Source organism: Carcharodon carcharias, chromosome 23 (assembly GCF_017639515.1).
Source record: "Carcharodon carcharias isolate sCarCar2 chromosome 23, sCarCar2.pri, whole genome shotgun sequence".
NCBI lineage: Eukaryota > Metazoa > Chordata > Chondrichthyes > Lamniformes > Lamnidae > Carcharodon > Carcharodon carcharias.
Genome location: NC_054489.1, coordinates 41,271,893 through 41,287,606, shown reverse-complemented (window position 1 = coordinate 41,287,606; position 15,714 = coordinate 41,271,893). Strand labels below are relative to the sequence as shown.

At 44.3% G+C, this 15,714-nt stretch overlaps 1 protein-coding gene across 1 annotated transcript in view; it reads right to left on the bottom strand.

Annotated features, from left to right (window-relative positions):
- Positions 1 to 14,911, bottom strand: part of LOC121269136 (protein Wnt-9b-like) — a 41,859-nt gene extending 26,948 nt beyond the window's left edge. Inside the window, exons 1-2 of the mRNA XM_041173622.1 lie at positions 14,708 to 14,911; positions 14,068 to 14,321 (exon numbers count right to left, since the gene is read on the bottom strand). Coding sequence (XP_041029556.1) covers positions 14,068 to 14,321; positions 14,708 to 14,793 — 340 coding nt within the window. The 5' untranslated portion in view covers positions 14,794 to 14,911. The remainder of the gene's footprint in view (positions 1 to 14,067; positions 14,322 to 14,707) is intronic.
- Positions 14,912 to 15,714: the final 803 nt, after the last annotated feature.

Sequence of the window (15,714 nt, the reverse complement as noted above, 5' to 3'; positions counted from 1 at the left end):
AGTAGTTTAACTAGTTAAGTTATAAATGTAATGCAATATTTATTTACCCCCAGTGTCATCTTAAACTATTGCCCATGTTTAGTGGTATAAAAGACACCTATCTGCTCATCTAATTAAAAGTATTGAACACTAATCAGCTTCTGGAGGCTGTAAAATTACACACAAAAGCAGCACCTCAATCACCCTCTGCACCAGATTCCCAAGTTAGCACTTGCACCTCATCATACTCTGTACAATAGTAAAGCTTTTTTACTTTTATAGAGAGCTGATGACTCACACCCAAGTTGCAACGCTAAGTCTGCTTCCTGCTAGTGATTCACACCTATTCACTTTCAGGTTACAGGTAACTGCCAGACAATTTCTGTTAACCAGGCTCCTTAACTAGCTTGCAGTTTTAAAGTTCTAAGTCAGTTTGCCTGCTGATCTTAATTATAGTTTGAAAAAAAACTTACCAGAGAGATTCCTACCTGCACCAAATTCCAAAGTTAGCATTTGTACCTCATTGCACTCAGGCCTTGTCACACTCTGTGCTCCACATGTTGGATCTTCCCTAGTATTTAAGACCCCACTGACAGAACTCCCACCCACCAAGAGCTGCCAGCCAATCAGGCCAGCAACTCTCCATTGCTGTCAGCACAACGGGGAGCAGTGGCTGCTGCTGGTAATGTTCCAGAGACCTCACCAGGGATCATCGTTGGATCCCTGGACTCAGATGAGTGAGGGTGAGAGGGGGCCACAGGATAGGGGAGCTTGGGGAGTCATGGGCAAAGGCACAGGGGTAAATTTCAGTGCCTCCCCCTTCCCAAGGCTGGGTCCTTTGATCAGAGTGCCTGACAATGAGGGATGCCTCGATAGGCGACTGGCAAACCCAACTGGGTTTGCTGGGAGGTCTTCAAGAGGCACAAAAGAGACATGCAACTCCCATTTAATCCCTGAGCCACCACTAAATTCTGGTAGGTTCCGGGATAAGTAGTGTCATTTGGCTCTTAATGAGCATAATTGATATCCCACCGGGAGCAGATGAGTTTCTCACCTTGGCCCCTTCCCGCCTTCGGCTTAATCGCAAGAAGTTTTCATGTCATCACGGGACTGATGCGTGGCCCCTCCCATGTTTAAGTGGGTACGGCTGCCTTGTTCCTGCCATGTTGGGCTGGATTAATTTTCACCCATTAACACTGTTGTCCAGGTCTAACACTGGAAGCCAGAAGTTGAAAGATACTGTTTTTGTAGCTATTGACATTGTTCACCTTGATGAACACAAAGAAAATTGCAGGAATACAAAACTTATATAATTAAGTAATACATTTCCTTGATGCTTTTGAATAGCATCTCACCGACACACATTACAGTAAATGCAATAACTCCTGGTATGTTAGATCCACATTAAATGGTTGTGTTACAGGATAATCTAAGCTCTTTAAGCAGATGACGAAATAACTGGAAATTGAAAAAGCAAATATCATGAAATTAGCATCTGATATTGCCTCATAAATATTTAACAGCTTTATTTGTTCACTATTTTAAATGGTTAATACCTCTAGTCACATATTGCTATGGCATAAAGTAGTTACTAGACTTATATTCACTAATTTGGAATTTTACATTTGCCCTTCTATTCAATCCTTGATTTTTATGTTACCTAAATTAACTCTAATGTTGCACATAAAAACATGTTCATGTCCAGGAAGATTATTGGTTTAAACTGGAAAACTATGATGGCTCATCTAACCTGAATGCATGGAAGAGAATGGATGGAAGAGTTTCAGGGAGATAAAGCTTCTCTGGATATTAGAACCATGTTGCTCAAAGATAACAGGGATACCAGAGAGTTTAGCTGTTTTGCTCAGGGATGATTCATTAAACATCTCCTCTTCCCTATTCTGTGATGGGCTACATTGCCCTCAGCATGCCTCTAAGCTGTGGTGACTGGATCTTGTTGGCTTACTTTGGCTGGCCTGTTTTTCTTTGCAATTAAACAATAGAGAGCTGCAATGGTCTGAACGTAAACGTTGCCATGTTGTAACTGTGGCATTAGAATAGTGCCTCCTTCTTTTGTAAAGTTCTGAATTTTCCACTTTGCTGAATACTGCATTTTAAGTTTTGCGCCTTGTGTGTTCTTTTGCTGTTCAATCATGTTTCTGAACTTATTTATTACCTCAACCCTCTCAAGCTCCAATACTAGCATTCTCTTCATGCTTATATGTCAGCTGTACATGTTATAATTAAATGTAATAACAACTTAGATGAAATATATGCCTCAGCACCAAACACAACAGCACATCCAATGCCCAGCCACCAATTCGATTGCCTGTGATGCACCAATGTGGATTGCATGGCACAGATTAAATGATCACAGCCTGAAATCAAAAAATTCCGGACAATAGATTGCAAAGTTTGCAGTCATTGTCGACACCATATTTGAATAGCAAGAAAAGAGTAGCAATACAGATTTAAAATTAAAGCAATATGTGGAAACATAAACAAAATTTATTTAAGAATGATCACAATACCTACTGTTAGGCTTTTTCATATGTTGATTTCTTTCTTTATAGAAGAGACACTTTAAACATTGGAACTGAATTTGCAAAAGCAGTGCATCTCTTTAAGGAGGCTTTTTCCATCATCGTCAGCTCAAACCATTTTTACCCTGTAATTTGCTGGACGATTCGTACATTAATGATGGCGAGCACCATTAAACTCACTGTATTTGACAATGAATTCCGAGTCATAATATGACCTGATCTACATGTTGGCCCACATGTTTGATATCAGCATTTTTTTAGCCACCGGTTTAATTCTACACTGAACCTCTGGCTCTTCCAGCCATAATTTATTGTTATTCTTTCATGGGATGTGGGCGTCACGGACTAGGCCAGCATTTTTATTGGCCATCCCTAATTGCTTTTGAGAAGGCGGTGGTGAGCCGCTGCAGTCCATGTGGTGTAGGTACACCCACAGTGCTGTTAGGAACGGAGTTCCAGGATTTTGACCCAGCGACAGTGAAGAAACGGCGATATATTTCCAAGTCAGGATAGTGAGTGGCTTGGAGGAAAGCTTGCAGGTGTTGGTGTTCCCATGCATCTGCTGCCCTTGTCCTTCTAAATGGTAGAGGTCATGGGTTTGGAAGGTGATGTCGAAGGAGCATTGGTGAGTTTCTTGCAGTGCATCTTGTAGATGGAACACACTGCAGCTACTGTGCATCAATAGTGGAGGGACTGAATGTTGGAAATGGTGGATGGGGTGCTGATCAAGCTGGCTGCTTTGCCCTGGATGGCATTGAGCTTCTTGAGTGTAAATAGAGCTTGTCATCTAGTCAAATGGAGAGAATTCCATCACACTCCCAGCTTCTGACTTGTAAATGGTGGACAGGCTTTGGGGAATCAGGAATGAGTTACTTGCCACAGAATTCTAGGCCTCTGACCTGCTCTTGTAGCCAAAGTACATGGTTGGTCCACTTCAGTTTCTGGTCAATGGTAGTCCCCAGGATGTTGATAGTGGAGGACTCAGTGATGGTAATGCCATTGAATGTCAAAGGGAGATAGTTGGATTCGGTCTTGTTGGAGATGGTCATTGCCTGGCACTTGTGAGGTGCGAATGTTACTAGCCACTTATCAGCCCAAACCTGAATGCTGTCCAGGTCTTGCTCTGTATGGCAGTTCCCATGCATCTGGGTCAGTATCTGAGGAGTCGTGAATGGTGCTGAACATTGTGCAGTCTTCAGTGAACATCCCCACTTCTGATCTTACGATGGAAGGAAGGTCATTGATGAAGTAGCTGAAGATGGTTGGGCCTAGGACACTACCCTAAAGAACTCTTAGAGTGATGTCCTGGGACTGAGATGATTGACCTCCAACAGCCACAACCATCTTCTTTTGTGCTAGGTATGACATCAACCAGTGGAGAGTTTTCCTCCGATTCACATTGACTCCAGTTTTGCTCGGGCTCCTTGTTGCCACACTCAGTCAAATGTGGCCTTGATGTCAAGAACAGCCACTCTCACCTCGCCTCTTGAGTTCAACTCTTTTGTCCAATTTTGAACCAAGGCTGCAATGAAGTAAAGAGCTGAGTGACCCTGCAAAACCCAAACTGAGCATCAGTGAGCAGGTTATTTCTGAATAAGTGCCGCTTGATAGCACTGTCAATGATCCCTTCCATCACTTTACTGATGATCAAGAGTAGATTGATAAGGTCATAATTGGCTGGGTCTGATTTGTCCTGCTTTTTGTGGATAGGACATATTTGGGCAATTTTTTACATTGCCGGTAGATGCCAGTGTTGTAGCTGTACTGGAAGAACTTGGCTAGGGGTGCGGCAAGTGCTGGAGCAAAGGTCTTCAGTACTATTGCTGGAATATTATCAGGGCCCATAGCATTTGCGGTACCTAATGCCTTCAGCTATTTCTTGACATTGCATGGGGTGAACTGAATTGGTTGAAGACTGGCATCTATGATGCTGGGGACCTCAGGACAAGGCCAAGATGGATCATCCACTCAGCATTTCTGGTTGAATACTGTTGCAAATGCTTCAGCCTTATCTTTTGCACTGATGTGCTGGGTTCCCCCATCATTGAGGATGGAGGTATTTGTGGAGCCTCCTCCTCCAGTTAGCTGTTGAATTGTCCACCACCATTCATGGCTGGATGTGAAGGACTCCAGAACATAAATCTGATCTATTGGTTGTGGAGCTGCTTAGCTATGTTCATCACTTGCTGCTTTTACTGTTTGTCATGCCAGTAGGCCTGCATTACTGCCTCACCAGTTTGAAACCTCATTATTAGGTGTGCCTGATACTGCTCCTGGCATGCACTCTGGCACTCTTGATCCCCCAGCTTGATGTCAACAGTAGCATGGAGGAGATGCCGGGCCTTGAGGTTGCAGATTGTGCTTGTATTCACAATTCTGCTGCTGCTGATTGCCCAGTCTTGAGTTGCTAGGTCTGTTTGAAATCTATCCCATTTAGCATGATGGTAGTGCCACACAACACGATGGAGAGTATCCTCAATGTGAAGATGGGACTTCATCTCCCCAATTACTATGTAGTGGTCACTCCTGCCGATACTGTCATGGACAGATGTACCTGCGGCAGGCAGGTTAGTGAGGACAAGGTCAAGTATGTTTCCCTCTCTTGTTGGTTCCCTCACCACCTGTTGCAGACCCAATCTAGCAGCTATGTCCTTTAGGACTCAGCCAGCTTGGTCAGTTCTGGTGCTACCTGATGATGGACATTAAATTCCCTCACCCACGCCCAGAGTATATTCTGTGCCTTTGCCACCCTCAATGCTTCCTCTAAGTGCTGCTCAACACGAGGGAGTACTGATTCATCAGCTGAGGGAGGGCAGTACGTGGTAATCAGCAGGAGATTTCCTTGCCCATGTTTGACTTGATGTCATGAGAGTCAATGCTGAGAACTCGCAGGGCAACTCCCTCCCGACTGTATACCACTGTCCATTGTTGGTGGGACAGGACATATGGTGGCGTCTGGGACATTGTAAGGTATGATTCCTTCAGTATGACTATGTTAGGCTATTGCTTGACTAGTCTGTGGGGACAAATGTAATGAGGACTCTACAGGGTCAACAGGAATGGGTTTGCTGTAATTGTTGGCGGTGCCTGAGGTCAATGCGTTTTTATTTTTTTTAAAATTCCAGATTTTATTAACTGAATTTAAATTCCAGCTCCTGTGGTTGGATTTGAACCCGTGCCCCCATTAACTTGGGTCTCTGGATTACTGGTCTGGTGACATTACCACCATGTCAATGCCTTCCCGCTGGGATCTGGAATAATGACATCCCAATGCTGTCCTCAATTGGCCTGAGCCAAACACGTGGTTCAAACAGGGAGGTTCAAACTCGGGTCTTCACCGAGCTAACTGACCTCGGTCTGAGCAGTGGTAGGATGTGTGGGTGCTGGGCTTAGCAATGGTGCTCTTGTGGTTGAATGGCTTAGGCTCCGATGTGGGGAATGAGCACACAGTCAAGGAGCAACCTGCTCCTTGTAAAGAGGTCACCCTCTTCAGAGGGGAGAAAGTTGGAGGGAAAATGAAATGCAAAACCACTTTCCATCTCTGCCCATAATAGTCATTGACATTAATCATTACAGCTGTTAGCTGAAGACTTGTTTGCCAAGTTCAGAGACTTTATCATAATTGCTGCCAAGATGACATGCATGTAAGGGCCTGCATGGTTATTTTCTATAGCTGTTACATAGTGCCGCTGTTTCAATAATCTGCTAAACCACAGCAAAGGTATAGCATGAAGCCCTTTACAATCTCGGGAACCGCCCGCTACAATGATATATCCTAAAAATATTATTAATAATAATCCTAATATTTTGGGAATTGTTTCCGCGACTAATTCTTAATACTATTACCCTCGGAATTCTCGGTGAGAAGATATAATTCCGGCGAGGGAGGGGGTGTGCGGGAATGAGGTGTTTAAAAAGCGATGGGCTATTTCAACTAAATCACATGCAGGAGTTCCCATCATTTAGAATGATTTGGAAATCTGTCAAATTAGAGTTTTTTTAACCTGTATTTTGTTTATTCGATGCACTTCTGGTGGTTTCTGTTTTAAACACGAATACATTCGTTTCTACTATGATTGTTTGTATTTTCTAAGAATGATATGCTCAGATATTGAACTGAGGTCAAAAACGTTCAGCGTCCCAGCAGTGATTACGGGGTGTGCTCTTCGCTTTGTGCAGTTTCATAACATACAATTAGATTTGAATGCAGAGCAAGGTTCAACCTGGGTATCACTCGATCCTATGTGCATAGTTCTCCTGTGCTGTTTTAATGCAGAGATTGGGAGCACACCGAAGGCATTGAAGACAGAGTTAAGCTGAGAACGATGAGTGGCAGGAATAAACCAGGGACTAGATAAGAATCAACTGGGGAAAAGTGAGTAATTTCAACCGAGGCAAAGCAGGTAACTGCAGGGCAAGAAAACGAATGTAAAAACATCAACTCCCCTGGCAAGAGGGGCTTTTTTTTCTCTCTGTGAGATTGACCCAGTTAAAATAAACCGGTTACCAACTGCCTAAAAGCAGCGCAAGGAACAGAATGGTGCAAGTTTCAATGTTTTGTTTAAATATCATTGTGTAGACTGTTTACTGGAGTGCACGAATTATTCGCGTGAAACTATCAGAAAATGGAGGCGAGGTATGTCTGCGTATGCATGTGTGTAATGGGGGGCGGGTAATGGAGCGGGAATTGGTACGGGGGAATGGAGGAGAAAATGGGGGTGATTAAAGAGGAATCCCATTCAAACCATACGAATATCAGTGGGGTCAAGAGTCCACTCTGACCCACCCCAGTTTCATATTTCAGCGACATAAAATATTTAAGACATGGGGAAAGAATGAAGAACATAAAATTGTCAGCAGAAGTTTGTAAGATGTTATAACGCTGAGAGATCGGTAACGTCAAGTGTTAGGGAAACTATCGATGGTTGGTATTGGAACTGGGCAGTTCCATGTCCTCCCAATTGCAGTAATACACCCTTAAAGGCATGGTGGGTAGTGAGTTCCGGTCAAATTGTCATTTCCAGTAAATACTTTAACTATTATTCAAATCCTTTCCCCCCCCCCCCCCCATCCCCAGGAATCTTGGGGTGGGGGACTGCGCAAGTAAAAGCTCCCAAATACCCCGCCTGGAGGCCTGTAGTCCTGGCCTAGTGGTTAAGGCGATGGATTCAAAATCCATTGAGGTCTTACCAGGTAGGTTGTGTCTACAGAGTTAATTATCGGTTAAACAGAATACCCGGCATGCTGCAATGCCCGAGGCTCGGAGGATACTTGCCAAGTAGAAATATCCATTTCTACCTGAAGAAAACCTTGGTGAAAATATAAAAACGAACTGGAATACGCAGCGAGCGGTTAGTGACAAAACAATAGTTAAGTAAGAGGCAACCTTCAAATCAGACCTTGAAGTAAAATACTGGGTTATGTTAGTTTCGAAAGAAGGCTAACTCTCTCTATCCACAGATACTGCCTAGCCTGCTGAATGTTTCCAATATTTTTGCTTTTACTTCCAGTAAGGGAAGGTAGATGAGTACATGAGGAGAAGAATACAAGGATAGATTGAGCTTTCTAGACCCTAAGCTCTGGAACACCCTCTCTGGATTTGTCTAATTAACTGTCCTTCTTTAAAACTCTCCTTAACATCTACATTACATCTTTAACCAAGCTTTAGGTCACTTGTCCCAATCTCTCTTTATGTGATTCGGAGGCAAATTTTGTTTGCTTAAGGCATTGGGCGTTAAAGACAGCACGTAAATAAATGCAAGTTGGTGCTGATAAGTTGAAATAACGCTATAGAATGGGAGGAGGCTCAGGTAGAATATGAACACCAGCATAAATATTTGGGTGGAATGGATTGTCTCAGTGCTGTAAATTCTACTTAATTCTAAGATCTGTTATTAATGTCCATTTAACTGACACACTAAACAGCAATGGTTTCAAGCTCTTTGACTACTTTTTTGATATATTGCTGAAAAAAGAGACATTCTGTCAAAGCTTTCCATCATGCACTCATCAGAACAGATTCGCAAGAATACCAAATCTCAAAGGGAACAACAATGTGTACTACATGAAAAGAGAGAAGCAAGTGGCAATCTCTTCTCATGTTGTACACATTGTTGTTCCCTTTGAGATTTGGTATTCTTGTGAATCTGTCTTGATGACTGCATGATGCAAAGCTTTGACAACATGTCTCTTTCAGCAATACTTATGTTCTGTACTACCAAGTGACTATTTTTGATATATATTAATGATCTAGACTTGGGTGTACAGAGCATATTCACAAAATTTCCAGATGACACAAAACTTGGAAGCACTCTGAACTGTGAGGAGGATAGTGATAAACTACAAGAGGATTAAATCAATTTGGTGGGATGAGCAGACACTTGGCAGATGAAATTTAATGCAGGGAATTGTGAAGTCATACATTTTGGTAGCAAGAATGAGGAAAGGCAATGTAAAATAAAGGGTGCAATTCTAAAGGGAGTTCAGGAAAAAACTAAGTTTATATCTAAGGGTATATGTGCACAAATCATTGAAGGCGGAAGCAGATTGAGAAAGTGGTTAAAAGGCAGACAGAATGCTGGGCTGTGGGAGTAGAGACATGGAGTAGAAATGCAAGGAAGTCATGATGAACCTTTATAAACCTCTGGTTCAGCCTCAACTGGAGTATGGTGTCCAGTTGCAGGAACTGCACTTTAGGAAGAGTGTGAAGGTTTTAGAGAGGGTGCAGAAAAGATTCGCAAGATTAGTTCCAGGGATGGGGGTTGGAAGTGAACTGGATAGATTGGAGAAGCTGGGACTTCTCCTCAGAGCAAAGAAGAGGAGATTTGATAGAGGTGTTCAAAATCATGAGGAACCTAGTGTAGATGGAGAGAAAGTGTTCCAATTGGTGGAAGGTGCGAGGACTGGAGGACTCAGATTAAAAGTGAATGGCAAAAGAACCAACCATGGGCATGAGGAAAGGCTTTTAGTGAGCGGTTAGAACCTGGGGAACAACAGGGAGTGTTGTTGGGGGAGTGCCTGGGAGTAAATTCAATCGGAGCTTTCAAAACGGAATTGGATAAACACCTGAAGAGAAAGAAATCGCAGAACTCAGTGCGGGGAGTGGGGTAGCTGAGTTGCTCTTGCAGAGAGCTGACATGGACACAACGGGCCGGATGGCCTCCTTCTGTGCTGTGACCATGTAATACCACTCTAAAGTTAATCGTTAGTCTATTAGTGCAAAAATAAATTATTCTCGGGATTTTTAATAATTCAAAATCAATGGACTAAAAGTTTAATGCTCTTGATTTTTCATTGCCTTTTATTGAATTAGTGTCAGCATCGTCGGGAAGGAGAGGGGTCCAACCAGACTCACTCTGAATGTGGATGCAGAGCCTCCAGGTTTCATCTCTGCCCTGGTTATGTGCCTATGTGTTTGAGGCGCACTCCCAAGCTAACTGTGCTCTGTAATCCAGTTGAAGGAAATGACACAAACTGAAAGTCGGTGATTAAATCGTGCTTTTGAATCGACATCACAACCCATCCCAGTCAGTTTACTTTATTTTGACTGTGAAATTTCGCCAAGATTAAAGGCGCTCGTTGCGTGCCGGGACTTACATCCGAACGCCCTTTTCCTCTGGGAACCGAACGCCTTTCCGATCTAAAAATATCCCAGTAATTAAGAGAGATTCCCAGAAGCCAGGCCAAGGATGACTAAGCAAACAGGAGAGAGCCCCGGCAGTCAGAATCGAGCAGATGTCGAATCGATTACTTGCCGGTTCTGCCACCCTCACTCTGCCCTGTCCCCCCAAACTCAAAGCAGACTTGGTGGAGGCGATGTTGTCTCTGTCGTTCCCCAGCTCCGTGTGCACCAAACACAACCGGCGAAATAATATGACCACGTAACAGGAATGAAAATAGACAAGCGGAGCAGGTCAGTTTGCGTGTGAAGATCCTCACACTCTGAAGGTTTGATTTTTCCAGACTGGCCTGGCGTGTGTCAGCCTGGGAGAGTTAAACTGGGTAAAAGGTGGACCTGTAGCTACTCAGAAGTCAGCACCCAGAGGTCAGCGCCAAAAGACTTCTCCTGGTATCAGAATTACAGACAGTCAAGTGTGAAATCAGTTTTCAAACGGCCATTCCCCACACACCCCCCACCCCGCCCGACTAGCAGGATTCCCAACGGTTACAGCAGTGAGACGGTGGAAACGCTCCCCTCTCTCCCGAAAATAACGAGGGGCAAGCGCAGATTTATATTTACAAAGCGTCTCAGAAAGGTCCCGAGCGCTTCAAAGCCAGTACACTACTTGTGAAACTCCGCTATCTGGTATTCGCTGAAGTGAAATCGCCTGTATCCACTCCGTTTGCAAACATTTACTGGTGAAGCTTAATAGATAACACATTATATAATGATCCAACCTGTTGACTTTTATTAATTATTAATGGTGTAAATCAATAGTAAATTGGATATTAAAGAAAATTACTTTGCTAACCGTACAGCTCTGTACGTAAGTATATATATGTCAGAGAGATAGAATATGTGTGAGTATATGTGTGAAAGAATGTGTGTTTGTGACAGTGTGTGTGTGACAGAGTATATGTGTGGGAATGTGTAAGAGTATATGTGTGTGAGAGAATCTCTGTGAGGCTGTGTGTGAATGTGAGTATATGTATGCGTGAGAGAGTATGTGTATGTGGCAGTATGTGCGTGTGTGAGAGAATGTGTTTTTGTGAGAGAGAATGTGTGTGACAGAATATTTGTGAGAGAATCTGTGTGTGTGAGAGATTGTGCGTGAGTATATGGATGTGTGAGAGAGAATATGTATGAGAGTATGTGTGTATGAGGGAGACATAATGTGTGAGAGAGAGATGTATGTGCGTGAGAGAGGATATTTGTGTGTGTGAGTATATGTGTGTGGCTGGGAAGAGGTGGGTTGTGAGATGAAACAGACTCGAGCATATTGACCCAAGCGTTTACTCATATATTGTAGTCGCATACAAGGCTCTAAAGGTAGCTCGATAAAAAAATATATACATATTGCACCTCTAATATACAATTTCGTCCACACACCTTGCTTTCTAGATACATAACTGTACATAATGACAGATCCTCACTCTACGGATCTACGCATAGTAACACATGGATAAATTCACAGAATAGTTTAATCCCGCTACCACCCAAAATCCGAAAAGGGAAAATGTCTCTCTCTCTCACGCACACATATTGTAAAACCACTAGGATCAGCCTCAGAATGACAGCGGACATTAATATCCGCTGTAGAGCCACAAGGGCGGCAGATTCTACCCTAGGGACTGAGTGAGTCATCACAGATTCACCGGAGAGGCGTGGGACAAGCTTGGAGGTAAAAGGACCGCCGAATGTGAAGCACTCGATCCGGTTGGGGGAGGCTGCAAGAGAGCGGCTGGCTCCCCGGTGAGTGAAGTTGGTAAAGCGAGCCGGCTCAGAGGAGATGAGGCACAAACTCCAACAATATAGACCCGTTCAGCTACCCGACCAGGCAAAACATTGCGCCAGTCACAACTCTGCATTCAGGTCGAAAAGCCGGGGCAGCAAGTACTCCCTCGGACCTCAATGAATTGTTCTGGGGGGAATTCTTGTTTGGGAGTCAGAGCTACCGACAGAATCATTAACAGAAACAAAAGACGTGGCCGGGATGATGTAAGGCGCTCGCGACTTGTGCTTCTCTGCCCCTCCAGTTGGTGTGACCAATCTCTCACATAGAAACGCGCCTTGCTGCAGAGAGGAAAGCGTCCAATTAACCCGCCTGGGAGTTACTGACAAGGCTGCTGTCCCGTTAACATTTTACACTCTGTTTCCAGATTGCTGGTAAATGGAGATCCATAGCGTGGTCCCCTGGTAATAATCTATTGTCTAGTATTGCACTCTATAATTTTTAATGTGTTTCTGTATGGCACACAATAATACCATATGTCTAATGAAATTTACTTATATACTAAAATATATGATTAAAAAAATTCTCCGGCATCCAGCTATGTATCTTCTTCAAAATGACACGTGATGCGCTGAAATGTTCTCCCATTTTGTCTGTAATATTCTACAGTGCACTGAAATATTCTATTTAACGTCCTGTATTACCTGATATTCTATAATATTCTGTAATCCGCTGTAATCTCCCAAAATATTTTATGAAATCCTTAAATACACCAATGCCCTGTCATATTCAATACCTTCTGATAGTTGGCTCCCTATACTCTAATATCATAGAGTACACCATAACGCTGTGACATCTGATATTCTGTAACGCACTATATTCCGCAATATTCGTTAATATCTTGCGGTAATGCTAATTAATCTTCTAAATTCACTAAGGTCCCACAGTGTTTCATTATGTCACAACACAATAATACTCGGCAATATTATCCCATATCCTGGAATATGTTACTATCCTATAGTGCACAATAATATTATGTGACACTCTGTAATGGTATCTAATTCTCTATAGTCGGGGATATATACTGCAGCATCTGAGTTTCCAACCGCATGTCAAATAACGCCGGAAAGTTCCTGTTACTGTCAGAAGCTGCTTACTGATATCGGGGCTCCTATAACCTTATTCGCCACCTCCTTCCCCCATCTCGACACCCCCATCCCCCTCGCCCTCTCCCAATCACAGATCTTTAATAGCAGCCACCACCTTGCAAACTCCACTATTCCTGTAACATACACGTTATTTGTTTGGCTGATTGTTGAACGAGATTGAAACACTGACATCGAGTATCGACCTTTTATCCGCTCTCTTAAAGGATGCTTGTGAATATAATCAAACCAATTGGGAATTGCGTCCAACTCGACAATGTGTGGAGGACCAGCGGAGAGGGTACAGAGGGTACACAGGCCGCTAACGTGTGAGATCAGAGAGATCAGATATTGGGAGGAACGAACGTATATAAATCTGGAAATTAAATTGTTCAGTCCTTAGATTGGGAAATAAAAGAAAACACACGCAGATAGATACACACAAATACACATAGTTACACAGTCAAATACACACATACAGATAGGTACACAGAAATACACACACACATACACAGACAAATACACACAGATATATACACACAAATACACACGCATAGACAACACAAATACACACACAGGTATATACACAGAAATTGACACAGAGAAACACGCACACAGGTAAACGCAAACATAAACACACGATACACACGCACGCACACAGGTAAACACATACGGATACACATGCAGACACACACACAGATATACACAGAAGCGCACACTCGTGAAGCAATTTCCATCGGTACTCGGAGAGTATCCTATACATCGCCACTCATGTTAAGATCAATAAAGTTACATCTTCCCGAAGCTGCAGCAGATTATTCGCTTAGTAAGTTTATGTCCCAGCATTGTTATAGAATTATTAATGGTGCTGTTTAAAGTTTGTATCGCAGACCGGTAGCAGTTGATGTCACACCTCAGCACTAAACTTCCTTATTTTTTTTATGTTTTGTTTGTTCTCCCGTTATTAAAAGGGTGGTTTTTTTCCCCCCAATTTCCACTTTCACTTACCCCGCTTGATGAGGTTCCCCCTGCCCTCCAAGCTGCAGTTCCAGCGCTCCGCCCGGAATTGGTAGCGGCACTCGAGCGCGCTGAGGCGGATCGCGTCGCGCAGACCCTCCGCTAAGCCGGGCTCCCTTCGGCACAGCCGCTTCTGCCGGCGGAACAGCTTCAAGCTGTCGCACTGCTTCAAGTGAACCTTCCCGGGGCCGGAATCTTCCAGGATGGGAGTGGAAAACACGGCGAGAGGCTCCTTCCCAGTTAAGCTGCTTAAAGGGGGGAAACAGAGAAAGAAATCAAACAGGGAGGGAGGGGTGAAATACAAATAGAAAACAAAAGACACCTGGCAGCCACTGCACCATAGAGCTGTGAGTTAACGGACTGGATAAAACTAGTGAGAAACAGAGCGGCACAGATCCACAATGTACACAACTTCACAGAGATACACCATTTGTGACTCTCTGGCTAACGTCATTGCTTTTTGAGTTCTACAATGTGTGAAATATCTCAAACCAAATAACTCCTGGTTACTAATCTCTTAAAATGTCGACACATGTATTTAAACAATATTCACTCCTCCGTCAAACAGGCAAAGCTCATTCTGCTCAGTCAGCTGAATGAGATATTACTTGGAATATTGTCAGCAACCGACCCGAAGTAAGGCGACCCAGGAGTGATGCTACCCGCTGCCGTGAGCAGGGTGATCAGAAAGCCAGTGCTCGGAACTCGGCAGCGCATTTTGTCCGGTCTCTGCCGCTCCTCATCTCGTTTGGCGATGCCTTGAAAGGTGCCTCTGATCAACGCATCGGCCGATCGCTGCACTAAAGGTCCGGGCCGGCATGGCACACCCCAGCCACCGTATACAGGGCTCTTCCTATTGGACTGCCTCCTGCCCACCCAACGGTCCGATTGGCTGGGCAAGGGCCGGGGAGGCGCGGTTTCAGGCTCAGGTGCGTGTGGTCCTGGAACACCTGGAGGGAGCTAAAAGAAGCCTTGGACTCCAAAGCAGGGCGCGCCCTCCGTCATTCTGATGGGCAATGGCAACTCCCACTCACTCTCATGTCGAACTGTTTGGTCAATATGGCAGCTCGAACGGTTGCATTCGCTTGCCAAAGATATTGGAAATGTGTCCCGGTGCTGAGGGACCGCTAGGTGGGGGGGGGGGGGGGGGGGGGGGGGGGCGCCGGGGGGGGGGGGGGGGGAATCATTCTCTGCATGAGACATAAAACCCAAATCCCGAGTTTCTGCCTCTCCCAGTCAGCTTGAAGGGCAGGAGAGTTAACCGAGTGACGCGGCCAATGCTGTCAAACAGCTAATTTTGTCCCCGCTGCTTGTGGCACCCTGCTAATGCAGGACGGGTGTCCCCAGGATAGTCACCGCACTCCAAAAGTAACCCGCTGTGCGGAATGTTTAGAAGCTATTTTGCACTGAGAAGCCGTCACTGTAAATGCAAAACTCGCGGTTTGTTCCCAGTGATCTCAATATTTTGCGGTTGGATGTCCTGTTGCTACAGCAGCCGATGTGAACGGTTTTATATTGTAACTACCAGTCCCAAATCCAGTATTGGGTCCCCACCAGTACCTGCAATTGCAATTCACCTGCCCAGGACTGACCCCATATCTCTCCCTCTGTTAGAAATGCCTCGACATTTAAAACCTG